At 35.3% G+C, this 16,160-nt stretch overlaps 1 protein-coding gene across 1 annotated transcript in view; it reads left to right on the top strand.

Moving 5' to 3' along the window:
- The window catches only part of LOC150101753 (uncharacterized), a 170,510-nt gene that overhangs the window by 129,548 nt on the left and 24,802 nt on the right, over positions 1-16,160 (top strand). Inside the window, exons 12-15 of the mRNA XM_090401032.1 lie at positions 380-1,861; positions 3,189-3,731; positions 6,413-6,905; positions 11,086-11,320. Of these exons, the coding sequence (XP_090257158.1) occupies positions 380-1,861; positions 3,189-3,731; positions 6,413-6,905; positions 11,086-11,320 (2,753 nt within the window). The remainder of the gene's footprint in view (positions 1-379; positions 1,862-3,188; positions 3,732-6,412; positions 6,906-11,085; positions 11,321-16,160) is intronic.

Genomic DNA, 16,160 nt, shown 5'->3' on the forward strand with positions numbered 1-16,160 from the left:
GATGGCGCTTAAATCAATCCATTGGATCATGTTGATGCACCAAATTTGTCCACCACTGCGACACGACAAACTTTAGACGAATAATTAACACATTAAAAAGTAAAGATGAAATTTTTTTGAGATTACGTAAATTCAAATCATTGTTTTTATAAAAACAATGATTTGAATTTACACACACACACACACACACAATTTTCTTCCCTTCAGAATCTATACTCGGAATAATATAACTAAATGTAGTTGATATTAACATTAATCTTTTTTTGAATAGAAATGGTGTTCAACGGAATGTTTTTTTTTTAATTTAGTAATTCAGTTTAATCTCACAGGAGGTTTTAAATTATATGTTCCTCCCTCCCCCTTTATTTTTGTTTTTTAGGTGGGAGAATACACGGAAGATAATGGACTGAAAGTAAACAACAGCCGAGTCAGGGGTTATGATGTCCATGGTACAGAAATCAACATGTACGACTTCATCTCTAAATGCAACGATACCGACGCATGCCCAGAAAGCGCCATCTCTCGACCAACTTACGTAATGCAAATACGACATGAGCCGGAGTACAGTATTGTATCCTTGATCCAAGCACATAAACCAGGTGGAAATTTTTTCACATGCGGAGAAATTGGCGATGAAACCGTCTTCCAGAACATGGCTGCCTTCGCATTTGCTGTAGAACAGATAAACTTCAACCGGACGATTCTTCCAGACATCCGCTTGGGGGCGTTGATGTTCGACTACTGTGGTCAAAAACAACGAGCCGAGGAAATGTTATACAGCTACTTTGGTCATTCGAGCAATTTGCTTATAAAAGATGTCAAAATCGCTCCTCGATCGGTTTTTGCAGCTTTGACCTTCGGTGAAGAAGTCGCTCGAGAAGTGTCGCCCGTGCTGCAAGCTGCAGGCGTCACTCAAATTGCCAGCCCTTCATTGACCTTGTCTGCACGAAACGAAGTTGCCGAATCAGAAATCCTACACACCGCACCAACATTTATGAACCGCATCCAAGCTCTTGTGAGTGTCCTCACCCACTACAATTGGCGATACATCCACCTTGTGCACAGCGATACTGATTTTGGCCGATCTGCTCATTGGGAATTTTCCAAACAAGCTGAAAGAAATGGTTTGTGTGTGGCTGGAACTGTGGTGGTTCAACCGGGTAATACCCCTTTGAACATTGCTGGTGTGATGCAAGAAAAGCTAACAGATCCTCAGGCTAGAGTGGTGTTGGTGTTAGTGGATGATCCTGCCGTGATGAGGACAGTCATGCTGGCAGCAGGCTACAGTTTCTTCTTGGATAAATACGTGTGGGTCAGCAGTGAAGATTGGGACGCAGATCATGAGGTATCGGACATGTTAACGCAAGCCATCGTAGACATAATGACAGTTAAATTAGAGAGCTATCCCGTACCAGAATTCGAAGACTACTTAACTAAATTGACTCTTGATCGTCACGATCCTATTCCCGATTCGTGGTTCGAGGAATATTGGCAACAGCGCTTCCGGTGTCAATTAAGCAATAGTATTGTCAACCGTCCTCAGTATGCTAATCCGTGCACTGGTCAAGAACGTCTGTGGCAAGTAAAGCAAGGAAAATATGTGTATCATACTGTGAAGGCTGTAAAAGCCACCGCTCAAGCCCTTCATGACTACTTAACAAAACAGTGTGTCCATGGATTGGCTGCACCGAATATTGACTATTGTGGAGTGGAAGCCAGATCTGAGTTAGAGCGTTGGATCAAGAGGACGCTTGCTGGAGACGAAGCTTTGTGTGAAGATTGCGGGCCATTGTCATCTGTGTTTGGTTTTCAAATCTTTCAATTGAAAAATGATACCGGAGGAGAATTTCGCTTTAATCAAGTAAGTCGGATTTATGTGATGTGTTTTTATTAATTCCATTAATTTTAATTCTTGCTGGTATTGATATATAAATAAACTTTTTTTATCCTTCATTTTTCCAGAAATAGCAAAATTAATGGTATCAGAGAGCCTTTCCGATCGCTTACCTTTTGTTAGTTGACCTGAGTTCGATTCCCGTCCAGAAAGCGAAGAACCTTTCGTAATGTTTTTTTTTTTTTTTTTCATCGTAGAATGATAGAAAATTCGATACTAAAAGGGGAATAATGATACGTGAGGGAAATTAGTGGGAAGGAGTAAGTCAAGTGATGAAGGAGGGATGTTTATACCGGCCTGTCTCGTTTCTTTATTTTAAATATTCTCCTTCCTTAAGCAGAAGAAATGGGACCTCTTTCCAGTCCATGAACTGCCTTCGACCAACATCATCCGGAGATCTCGAGCCCGGAACTTATCCAAGGATCGAGCAGGTTCACGGATGTCATTAGTTTTGCTGTTTCTAAATAATTTCCCTCCAAACAAGTTGAAAGAGTTTACAATTTCTAACGCAATAAAAAAGGAAATTTTATTCAAAAACGACATTTTTGAATAATAACGACAAAACAGCTGTTACCTTTCTAAAATAGCTTAATAGTCTGAATTTTTTTTTTTTTTTGTTGTTGAAAATGCCAATAAAAGAAATTCTGTTAGGAGAAGCTCCTATAATTAATTCACGCGAGAAATAGATAAAAGTTGGCGATTTATCATTATGAGCACAGCAGAGGCAGTGATGAGAGTACAATCTTACCCATGCTATAAGCTTTCATTTTCCGCCACCCCCATGAGCTTTAGATGATCCCTTTAGAATTTCAGTAGTTATTCGTGAGTACTCTTTTATTGGATCCTCTAAGCTCCTGGGCTTTCCTGCATTGCGGTGTTTCGTGGCGTGACAGTTACGCCGCTAGAGGATGCTTGGGGAAAAGCAAGGATTACTTTGTTAGTTGTTTCTCATGGATTACTTTGATACCGTCTAGCTTTTCTGTGCTTATTGAATGTACATTTTATTTGCATTTCTATTCAATCCAGATTTATTCGAACAATTAAATAAATTTGAGTAATTTCAGTTTTTCATCCAATTACATCCATAACTTGGCCTATTTCTCGAGTATTAAGTGAGTATTGAATGAGCTAAGCCATACTTTTAAAACTAGACATAAGAAAACCTTTAACAAAAATATTTAGTAAAAATCTTTATATTGATCTTGCTATGACAGAAATAAATGTACGTTTTAATTTTAGAAATTATATCCTTAACTGATTCATCAATCGGCTTTCATTGTCCTTGCGATTTTAGATTGGCCATTGGAGTAGTGGAAGTCTCACCATTTATGATAAAGAAGTCAGATTCTCTTTAGGAGCCCCTCCATCATCTCTGTGCATGGGAGAATGCGAACAATGTTCCCACCATTACGATCGCCACCAACAGGAACCTCCTCAGCAAGCCATCTATGCCAATTTCAAGACCGTGTGGGGCATCATTGTGACAGCTCTCTCAGTGCTCGGGATAGTACTGGTGCTCATCTGCGCTCTCTATTTCCTCATGGCATTCCCGGTCACCATAGGGACTACAGTCTTAGGCTACATGATCCTCTTTGGTCTTATGGTACTCTACGCAGTTAATTTTGCTTTCGTTGTGGCCCCTACGGAGGGGACTTGCGGACTAAGACGTTTTGTTCTAGGACTTGCTTACGCCATTATCTTCTCTGGAATGTTGGTGAAAGTCATGAACACGTGGAGACTGATGGGTTACAACGGAAACAAAATGCTTGCAGATGGAACTCGACTTTCCACTCCCGCTGGACTCCTGGTTATTGCTGTTGGTCTGGTGATTATCCAGGTAAGTAGGCCTGTATATGCTCCGATGAAATACGCTGTATATAATTCAGTGACATATACACAGCAATTAACTGAGATATCAATTATCCCCCCCCTCCATATGTAACTAGTGTTCCCTTTATTTTTAGAATTTTTTTTTATCTCTATAACTAATTGAAAACGAATATCGGTGACTTTTTTATAATAGCTAAATATGAAGCATTATATAAATACTGCATAGTCTCTCTTATCTGTTGAGCACAGTTTAGTATTTTTTTTTTTTTTTTATTCATGTAATCGTACCCACAAAACTTATAGTGCATTTTTGGATGCATAACCATTAATTCGTTTCTATCTATCCTCAAATAATTATCTCTAGGTTCTAACCAGATCGGAAACAAAAAAAAAAAAAAAAAAAAACTGTTACGCTATATCCTAGTTTCAATCGAATCCTTTACACATGCTAACGTTTTGGTAAAAAAATTTGGACTGATAGTAATAATTTCACATAAGATAGACGGAAGTTTAGCAGAAATCGTAAATGCCAAATTTTATTAATGTGTAGCTCAATCGGTTTTGACGATGGCCTTCTGTTGGAAAGACTTAAATTTGAATCCCGACTACGATGCCAAGTACCTTTATCTGGTATTTTCAACTAAAGATTGAGTTAACCGGTCTCATACGGAGGTAGCAGAGCTTTTTTCATGGCAAGTCGGGTGTTTCATACCACAAAACAGACAAATTGGCCAGGATAACACACGCAATTTACGTACAAAATATACTTATTGGAAAAGGACTAACCACTTTATCCTGGAATGGAAATATAAGGATACCTTGGGTAATCAAGGGTTAATAGCCGAAGAAGAAAAATTGTCTTATAGTAAATATACAAAAATCTCGTCTAGATTCAATTATTTTGATAATTGAATCTAAACGAGGTTTTGGTATATGTACTGGACGAAATTCAACATTTAGTATATGTACTAAAAAAGTTTGAAACAAGTATATGAAACAATGTAATCGCTTCGAATACTTGTTTCAAACTAACTTTGTCATTTAGTGGTTAAATTTTAATTAAAAGACTAGATTAATGGAACAGTTTAATTACTCGTGACTATTCTTTTATTGCAGAGTTCATTAAAGGCACAATCCAATATATTATCCAATTTTAACTATAAAAATGGCAGGCAATCGGAATTACTTCGTAATTATGACTGTCATTTGTTTAGTTATTAATCTTTTTTTCTTCTTAACTATTATATTTAAAATTAGTGAATTATTTCTGATTTAATTTGCAGAATTATATATTAAATCGTAGAGCCTGGATAAATTAATCTAATCTAGCTGAAAAAACAATTTGAGTTTCAATCACGTATCGTGGCAGCTAGAATGGATCGCAATTATCCATCAATTAGGATAGTTGGTATTGGGAGAGAGGAGTAAGGAGAAAATATCCAAATTATTTTCTGCTACATTAGAAGTCTCTAAGAACATCTCATGGGAAAACTATGGAATTAGCATCAATGGCAAAAATCTCAGTCATTTACGTTTTATGGATGACAGTTTTTTTGTTTTTTTTAGCAAAAAATAAACATGCTCGAAAACGCTAAATGGCCTTGATAGAGAAAGCAGAAAAAAGGTTTAAGGATGAATCCAACTAAAATGATGGCAAATTCAGATCAAACCGAACTAAAATTAATCGTATGAAAATTATGGAGGACCCTATTTACCTTGGTTAATTAGTTAGTTAGTTTTAAGGAAAAACAAGATAAAGAAATAAATAGAAGAATCAGACAAGGAAACAAAGCATTTAGCATGTACAAAAATTGTGTTAGGAGATTTACTTATATGTGTAAAAAGAAAGCTCTTTTAATATATGCATTATTCCAGAGTTTACCTATGGAACTGAGACATGGCAACAACTAAAAAACAGGAAGGCGGGTTTCGTGTGGCCCAAAGAGCCTTGGAGAGAAGAATGCTCCACATAAAAAAAAAGGGATAGAATAAGAAATACTGTACTGGAATTAGAGAGATGATTTTAGCACAAGATACTGTGAAGTGTTGTACAGTATATAAATGCAGATGGACTGTCCATATATGAGTAGACTGCCAGACAAAAGGTGGACAAAGTTAAGCACTGAGTGGATACCAATAGAAGGAAAGGTAGCCAAAGAACAATATGGGAAGGATGATCTGCAAAGGTTTGGCGTGAGATGGTGGACATTGGCTAAAGACGGAACCGGAAAGTTAAGGGGAAGGCTTATATCCAGCAGCGAATGGAAAGAGGATAAAGAAGAATTAGATGAAATAGAAGACAGACTATAGCATACTATTCAAACGTGGGTCTAAACTTAAATGAATAAGTCCAAAGGCCGTATTTTTCCCCTGCAACGAATGTTTAGTTTATTGATTTACAACAATCCTTGAAACTTATGAATTAGGTGCATCTAAGATCACATCACCTGAAATCACAGATGATTAAAAAATAAATTAAGAATCTGAGTAGTTTGAGATCGGTAGAGATTGGATGATCCAGCATACTATTCACATATGATAATAGTCGGAAAAAATGGTGTTTATTAGATTTCGATAAGATCTAATCGGTGTTATTGTGACGATTTCTTGTTCCCAATGGAATGGTATCAAAATTACTAACATTCCGAATGGTATCAAAATTACTAACAGTGCGATATTTTTTTTCAGGTAATTCTGTCTGCAGCATGGCTCATCCTGATGCCTCCAAAAACAGGAATCTACGAAAACGTCTGGAGATGCGCTCCACCAACCACTTTCGAAGAAGGCCTGGTGATATCTTTGGTGTATGTGATGCTTCTGCTTGCCATCACCACTCTATTCGGATTATTGACATGGAAATGTGAGGACAATAACCGTGAGCCACGTTGGATTCTTTCTTGTTGTATTTTCGTTGGCTTAGTATGGCTAGCCTGGACCATATTGTCCACTCAACTTCCTCCATATTACCGGGACATTACCATCGTAGGGGCCAATCTCATTAGCGCCACCATCGTTATGCTCTGCCTCTACCTTAGGAAAGTGTATTTATATAGCAAACTCACACGACAAGCTCGGGACAGAGAGGTTAAGGCGCGTCTTCAGCCAATGAAATATCCCCATAATCTATACGGTACAGTCGCCAGGCCAGGAATGCTGTCCGCGATGTCCCCAGTTTTGTATGGTAAGTATCTTTCCACTACAAAATTAGCAAGTGTTAGATCTGTAGCAGAAATCAATATAAATAATGTTATTTGTCATATACAGGTAATTGGGTCATAAACAGTGTTAACAGGGAATATGTTTAATTCCCTGTTAACACTGTTTTGCCACTTTATCACACAACCTTTATCTGTTTGTTTTCTCGGCCATCCAGAAGTTCACAGGATGTAGACGTAAACCGAGTTTGCCAGTATATCATCATAGTTCACTTTTCAAGGTTTTTCTAACTTCACTGATTGGTTTTCTTCGTTTTGTCACAATGAAACCAGTGAGGCAAGAGGAAGTAATAGAAATCGGGGTCATCTCAGGGGCGTAACCCCATCTCTATGAGAAAGAATTTCTATAAACTGGTAGGGCAACATTCCATCAGTATGCTAAAGTGTGGACTCGAGGTTGCCCTCGAGTTCTTTTGCATTATTATTCCCTGAAAACAATGCCGAATGCTAACAAAACGATTGAGAGTAGTAATTTATATTCTTTTTTGGGGGGGGGGATGGCCTTGTAATCTCGCTCTCATCTGACTACTTCGATGAAAGACCGTATTGAAAAACAGTTGGGTGAAATGTGAAACTTGTTCAAAGAACATATTCTAAGATATCGTTTCTGAACGGAAAATGAATAAGAAAATAATGAAAGAGTGGAAGATTTAGAGAATAAATCCAGAAAGGTGTGTGTGTGGGGGGGGGGGGGGGATAGTATTCTTTATAACTTAATAAAGACAGAAAAAATTTATTAACCTATAAGAGAATTGTTTTAGGGAACAGAAGCGGAAAAAAGATAACGAGAAAGAAAAGCCAGTATGGATGAGTTTCTGAGCAAGTTTTTGAGATTAGTTTGTCGAACTTTTGTTTACAACTGATGACCACACGTGCAACTCTTTCAAACGAATAGTTATTACATAGAGAAAATTTAGATCGCTTGTTTCGATATCAACATATATCGCCCCGCGTGCATTAAGTTCACTATTACTGCACTGAATGGAGTAATATTTCTGAACCATATTTCCTTGATAATCTTTTGTACAATAACTACAAAACTTTGATGAGTTCATAATAAAAGTATTGTTCTTATTTCTGAATGATTTCATACGTTCGCGAGCCGAAGAAGTTTAAAACAGTTTTGAAAGGGGACGGGAGGGAATTAACGCGTACTTTCAATAATCGGGTTTCTACACAAGGTCGTTCAACCGTCCGCTTCTATTAGAATACTGAAACACCGTAAGAAATGATAGCGAATATGCTAGAACTTTGGCTGTTAAAGGAAAGGTTAGTCGAATAAGTTTCCAAGAGAACGAAATGTATTCCAGCTATAATTGAAAACTGCCGTCTTCATATGAGATTCAGAAAATATTCTGTGTCCTTGACGGACTCGAACTGAATCGATAAAGCGCATGCGCATCTTAGAATTGGGGAAGCGTTTCTTTTATTGACCAAGTCATTAAATGAGATATTTCAAAAAGATGTTCTAGTTGGTTAGAAATGAATTTCTTATTAATTTAGAAATGACCAATAAATGGACGACAAGGATTTATCATTAGGAATAGGTTGGATAATATGGGAAGTTTCATTCTTCAAAGAAACTGTAAGTAAATACGGATTAGCTCACTCTGGTTCCCTTAAATGATCTGGAGAAAAGCATATTGAATAGATATGGGAGCCGTTCATTGTATATGTAGAATAGTTACCCAAAAAAAGGAACGATAACCTTAGCAGGCGGACAGGTGTTCCTTTGAATTCTCAATAATGGAATTTGCTTTTTTTTTTTTTTCTTTACCTTCAATGTAATGAGTGAATTGAGATTTCCTTTAACTTAGGAAAAAATTATTATATTTTCTAAATTTTATGGTTGTCTATTCGGTTAAGAATTCTTTAATATGCTCAAGCCAATCAGTACATAAAGTATTTAATATACGTGTCAAAATATAGCGTGTCAGTATACGCAGCGCTAGCCCGCCCAAAGAAAGACCATTATAGGTTCGATTTCAGTTGCAGACTAAGGGAACTTTTTCTAAGCCTTATTCGGCTGTTAATCCGTCTTTCGCACGGAGAAGTAGGCTTTCACTTTTCGGAAATTTGATTCCTCATCTGAAAAAGTCACGCATAGAACTCAAAATAATACGAGTGTTATGGTTTAGGACCACGAGATGGTGGCAGTGCAGTGGTTCACAGTCTCCTGAAAAGCGTTGATTCATTGATATACCAGTCTCCACCCTTCAAGGCCTTCATTGAAGGCCTTGAAGGGTGGAGACTGGTTCTTCACGTCTTTAGAAAATTAATTATAACTAAAGAAAGTCCATCTACTCTCTTTAAGGAATAAAAGGCGTCTGGAAATGTATTTTTATGAAAATATAGCATGATCGGCATATAAGACATGAGAGCCGTTCATTGTATATGTAGCCATAAAGTTAAGTGTTGTAAATGGAACTCAAAATGTGCTGTTACTGAAATGGTGGTGGTGGTGGGGGGATATTGTCTGTTTAAACACTTTCAGTATTGCATATGACGAATATTAACTTTAGTTACAACTGCTTTTCCTATTGTAATATAAAAATAATATAGATAAGATCCATTTATTACCATATCCATGAAAGGTCATACATCTATAGCGCATTAATATTGTGAGATAATCTTGGATCCTGCTTAGAGATCAATCAAGACGCTTCAGGCCTCGGATGAGTATGATGATACTGGTTTCACACTGGGCTACGAGACTTCAATGACACCTAAAATTTGTATAATTTCTTACTGTTATTGGCTTTGTGCTATCTCTGGGGTTGAGTTTATATTATTGGAGCGCCTGACTTAGTTTATTTGGTTTGATTAATATTATAGCAAGGGCCTCCATAGCTCAGTCGGTATAGACGAAGCCCTTTGGTCGGAAAGACCTGGGTTCGATTCCCGTCCATGACGTGAGGAACCGTTATCTGGTCTCTTTCGACTAAAGGTGAGGGTTTTTCGTCCCTCAGAACAGGCAAACCGGCCCTGTGAACACACACGGATCTACAGTCATAAATAAACCCCTATGAGAAGGGGCTCAACCCGTCCTAAGGGATGGGGAAGATACTCCATAAGAATAAATAAATATTACGGCCAAAACAATTAAGGCTATGAGGCAAGTCTAATTTTTTTTGTTTGTTTGTTAATTGCATGTGTTTCCTTCCGATTTGCCTGAAGGATGCAAAATCAAACACATAGAAATGAAATTATTGCTCTTATTAGTTTATTCTTTTTTGTGATAACATTTAACAGTTCTTAGTTAACTTTTTTCTTCAATTATAGCCTTGCATATCAAGAATAGTATATTTTATTTGTATATATACTGTTTTATTTCTATTAATCTATAGAAATCAAGTATGGGCCTTGCATACGCCAGTTCTTTGACAAAAGTCACCGAAAACTGGAGATCAAACTAGAGAGAGAGAGAGATGTACGAATGGAAGTCATTTGCAACAGTTGGATTATGAGAATCGATTGGCATTAGGATCATTAAATTCACTAAATACTTCCTATAAAATAAAAAATTTGCCAAATTAACTTACATCCTTGCACACTGTTTGAAGAAAAGTAAAGTTTCTTAGAAAGAAGCTGCTGATAAATATATCTTTTATTCTGACACTCTCAATAGAAATAACTTTAACAAAACTGGATTGAGAATTTTTTTTAAAAAAAGGTCAAAAATAGTATACTAATTTAAATAATTATCCTGGCAAGAAAAATCAGCGACCTTTCAGGCAGGATTTTGTGCATGTGAAGTTAGTGAGAGGATCAGATAAATTTACGTTGCTTAAACATAACACGCAATATTTTAAAAATTGCAGATGAAATGAATTATTGAGGGACATTAGACTTTGTCGCGAAATAAATTTGTACAGATTCAACTTGATTTTGACTGTAGATGGCGTTACTTTTTCTTTGAATGTGAATAATTGTTTGTTAAATAACTTGGGAAAGGCGAAAGGTGCGAAATTCTCAGATGATCATAATTCACAGCGATGCAAATATGACTTTGAGTTTCTCTCTCATTTTGATTATAATTCTTGTTATTCCTTCTTATAAATTTCATTATATATATATATATATATATATATATATATACATTATATATATATATATTTTTTTTTTTAAATGTTATTCTTAATCCAGGGTCTCAAGCTTCTCTGAATGGTAAGAAAATATTTGGTGGTCCACCATCAAGACTCGAACTGATAAACTGCCCAACAGACGATGCCAGAAGCGACAGCTCAGGATCAGTGCAGGTCCAGGCCGCGGATCTTTATCCCCTAGACATGTACGACGGAGGAAGTCAATTTCAGCCGATGGCTTCCTTGTACGGAAGTAATCACACACTCGTGCTGGACGACAGCCTGACCTTTACAAGGTAAATGGAATATTTCTATTCAGGAAAAGCACTAATACAATGCTAATGATAACGTATCAGATAAAAATATTAATAAAGCACTTGCCATGAGGTTTGGCATAGAATAATCGTCTTTTAAAATATCGGCAGTGTGTTCTGCTTATCGCAATTAAGTATCACCTCTGTAATATTAATCCTTACTCATCGCTACGTCCTTTCCAGTCCAGTATTTCTTGAAAAAATATGGAACAAATATCCGAATATAATGAATGCTAGTTCAGTAGAAAGCCCCTGAGCTCGTATACATGTTTTCATACAACGTTTTTTTTAAAAAAACTGTCTGTAAACATCTGAAGAGCCATTTTTCAAAAAAGACTGCAGTTACATTATTAGTGAACGACGGCAAAAGATTTTCTTGTTGAGTGTTAATGATGATTACTGCTCAGTATAAGCGATAGATTATTCAGAATGAAAATCACAGTATTTGCACTATCTACGACCTGACGATGATATCGATAGTGTTTACTAACAATTATGTGCTCCGTAGAACAATCGTCATTGCGCCCTTCAATTGGAAAAGTCCTGAGTTCGATTCTCATCTTGAGAGAAATCTTTATGTGGTTTTTCAATTAAAGGTCAGTTAGCCGATCTCATAAGGAGGATTTTTTCCTTACCGGAAACTCGGGATTTTCATTTCATATACAGGCAAATCGGCACGCACACACACAATCTGCAACACTACACCACAATCCATCAATTACACATAACACCGTCTACCACCACTAATGGTATTTTTTGTCTGTAGAGTAGAGTAGAGTGCCCCCCCGCGAGGAGTCTTTGGAGATGTCACGTAATAATAATAATAATTTTAAAAGTACCTTCAAAGTTTGAATAGTCCATTAGGATGAGGCTGTAGTATAATATTTTTTAAATATAGTTTTATCGTAAAGATAAATGAACAAAAACTTATAAGTGGTTCTAAATGCAAATAAATACGCAATATATTTGTGTTTGCGAAAATTTCGCTTTATGTCGTGCATCCACGCCATTTGGCGTTAGCACCTTATCTTAAGATGGTCTTTGTAAATATCTTTAGGTGGTTGATAATTTTCATTGTGAATTCTCTACTCTACAGACTAAACATTGAAAAAGTTCAATGTTTAGTCTGTAGAGTAGAGTTTCCAAATTATTTAACCCTTAGCCCACCATTGTACTAAGGTATTATAGGTTTGCAATTTTTGTTGGCGAGTTCCCACAAAAAATAAATTTTTAATAAAAAAATAAAAAAAATAAATAAATAAAATACAGTGGAATTTATTATATTTTACCATCACGTTTTCCATTACCTTCTCATATGTTTTGCAATTAATTAATCAGTTTGTTTAATTCGATGCCAGTTGGCTAAACAAATGAACACAACACACCATCGCAGACTGATAGCCCACTGTGCAATGTTAGTATTCTAATACTGAATGCCAATAATAGCTAAGAAAGCCATCTCAAACTCTTGGATCATGTACAAGAACCGTTGAATAATCCTACATAATCATTGAATAGAATGTTGCTATGAAACTAAACATGAGTTATATTTAGTTTTCGACCCTGACTCTTCTCTGGTACAATAGTTTCGTAATAAGTCATTTGGTTAAAAAAAAAAAAAACTTGGAAATTCTTTTAGTGTTTTTTTTTCTTCATTTTTTTTTTTTTTTTCAAATATATGTCTAGGGGATGGAGGCAACTGTTCTCTAAAAAAAAAAAAATCTGGAACATAAAGCAGACAAACGGGTCTAAGAAAATATGCAACTGCGTCACAATTAAGAGCATTCATGTTGTAATCTCATATCAATTTACATGCAGTACGTAATTTTATTGAACTCTTCAGTTATGGAGCAATTCCATAGTCAATAACTATTACTCTATTCCCCTATACTTTATCGCGAAGTACAAATTCAAATAATTGATATTTTCATTGTTATTATTGGCCTTTCACCAGGAGACTTAAATCCATCTAGAAAAGCAACAGTATAAACTCGCCGTAACCAAATTATACGTATGAACTTTTTACGCCACCTGTAGCTACTACCGAATGTGTTCAAGGTCGATTTTATACTTATGAACAGAAGGAGAAAACTCAGAGCATCAATAAAAAACCAATCCTCCCCAGTTACAGGTCAACATTGACCAATTCGCCCGACTGTTATATTCACCTGTTGTTCTTTTAACAGCAAGCAAATGAATAATCACCAGTGTGGTCAAAAAGATATGCAAAATATGGTGCACAGGATCAGAACCGGCGCTAGGGTCTTTGGCGCCCGCATCCAATTTCTATCTAAAGCGCCCCTGTAACGATCCGGGCGTGTGTGGTTCTTTTCCAATAATAAAAATTTAAATTATTTGAAATTTCTTAAATAAATTTTGACAGAACAGCCACATGTTAGTTCGCTAAATATAACGAACAGGGGAGTGTTGAATAGGCAGGATAATCATTAAAAACCTGAATATTCAAAAAATTCTCAAAAGTTAAAGCAAATTTTGACAAAACCACTTCACTTTAATCGTTGAATATAATGATACAGGGATTATAGCCTTCTCACCGACCCGAATAGCTAACAAAATTAAAATGAATTTTAATTAAAGTTAAAATTTATTTGAACTAAAGTTTAAAAAATTCTTGCATTTTACAAGTTAGTAAATTCTTAGTAACTTGTAAAGTTTTTTTTAATAATTTTTATAAGTGGAACTATCTTTTAGGAAAATAAAAGAAACTCAAGATAGATGAGAAAATAAGAAAAGAATTCAAAAATAATTAGAATATTTAATATAAGTATTCAAAAAATTACATCTTTACAGAATAACAGAAAATAAATTAAATTACATAAATATACTTGAAATTTTTTTAATTAAAATTTTAAGGTTTTTGATTTCATATTCACAAAATTAGAAATAATGTTCTTAACGTCTAATTCCGCACATATATCATTTTCAATAGCTATTAACGCCAAACTAACAAGCGTTTTTGTGACATACTTGTTCTTAAGTAGGTTTTAATCAATTTCAACTTGGAAAAGGAACGTTCACCGCTCGCTACACTAACAGGTAAGGTTAATAGTATTCTTAAAGCAATTGAAAAGTTAGGGAAAGATAAATTATTGGACACAGTAAAATTAAGAATATCGAAAGTGTTTTGAATATTTAAATTATCCTTCCGAAAAATATCCCGGAAAGCACATAACTCGTCATATAGTTCTATTGCATTTACGTCTTTATTGTCGCAGTCCTTCAAGAGAATCTCTAAATCGTCACAATTTTTTCGTAAATCTTCGTTATTAATTTGTAGTAATCTATACAAGAAATTGAAATTATCATGATATGTTTTTAGTTGTTCAAAACGTTCTATTAACGAACACATTGCAACGTCTAGAAGTATATAAAACACATTCACTCTAAATTTATCTTCTGGCGATTGTGGCATTTCGTCATGAGGCTCGTAGTCAATTTGTCGTGTATTCTTTCGTCGTCAAACTTCCGTACCAGTTTTAAATTCTTGTCTCCATTCACTTCTTCACTCAGTTATTTTGCCGTTTTTAGAACCTCTTTAAAATTTGTATCTGATCGATACTCTTGTAAGAATATTTTTAAGTTTTCGATAGATTCTAAAGGAAGTGTAATGTTCATATTTTTGTCTTGAAGCATTTTACTCACAGGTTTATTCTGTTAAGTAAATCATGCCAAGTTATAAGAGAGCAAATAAATTTGTAGTCCTTTATTTTAGCACATAATGTTTGTGCTTCATGCTGAGTTTCTTTATAAAAATTTTCATTATTTAAAATTTCAAAAAGTGCATCGTAAATTTATCCTAACTGATATCGTAGAGGGCGGATTGCATTAATTTTATTTTCCCGTAGCGTTTTTGATTGCTGTTTCAACGTGAAAATTTTTACGAACTTTAAAAGGATCGCCCAACGTTTGTAAGAGAATGAAAAGAAATTGTATATTTCTTGAATAATTGCAAAGAAACTAATTGTATCTGCATTCACTTTGGCTGCATCGTTAATGATTGAATTTAGAGTATGAGCAGCACATGGTACGAAAGCTCGAGGATTTTTGTTCAAAAGCAAATTTTAGAGCCCATATTTTGTCCCTTTCATATTTGCCGCATTGTCATACCCTTGACCTCGCATGTCTTCAATGGGGATGTTCCATTTTTCCAGTTGTTCCATTATTGTTGCACATAAACCACGTCCTGTGGAATCTGATATATCTACAAAACCTAAAAAGTTTTACCTGTTCTTGACAATTCCATTGTCACAGGAAACAAAGCGAATTATAATGGTCATTCGTTCTGTTTTACTTGCATCAGGTGTGCAGTCTAAAATTATGGAATAATATTTAGATTTTCGAATTGATAATAAAATTGTATCCCTGATTGCGTTACTTAAAGTTTCCAATATTTCATTTTGTCTGTCTTTACTCAAATAGTGTACTCTATTATTTCGATGTAGGGCCCTTTCAACTTAATTTTTCCATAATGTGATCGAACTTCGCATACAGTTCGACTAATTTTAAAAGAATTACCGTTCTTCTTTTCATATAGTTTATCATATGATCCGCGAAAAGCTAAGTTTTGTCTACCAAGGAATTTTATAATTTCAATCAAGCGTTCTCGTCCAATGTTTCTTTTCCATTTCATACATGCTTTGAGTCTGGCAATCAATAGTAGTTTTGATTATTAAATTTTTATCAAGTTCCTTCCATTTTAAGAAATTTTTCATGTGAGTTAAACTAGTCTCATGTCTATGCAAAGTTGTACTTACATTTCTCCAATCGTTATAACCTTCTACAAGACTACTTGATTCAGTAG

The sequence above is a fragment of the Typopeltis vanoorti genome, chromosome 11 (genome assembly GCF_054136105.1).
Source record: "Typopeltis vanoorti isolate ZY-2024b chromosome 11, IOZ_Tvanoo_1.0, whole genome shotgun sequence".
Taxonomy (NCBI): Eukaryota; Metazoa; Arthropoda; class Arachnida; order Uropygi; family Thelyphonidae; genus Typopeltis; species Typopeltis vanoorti.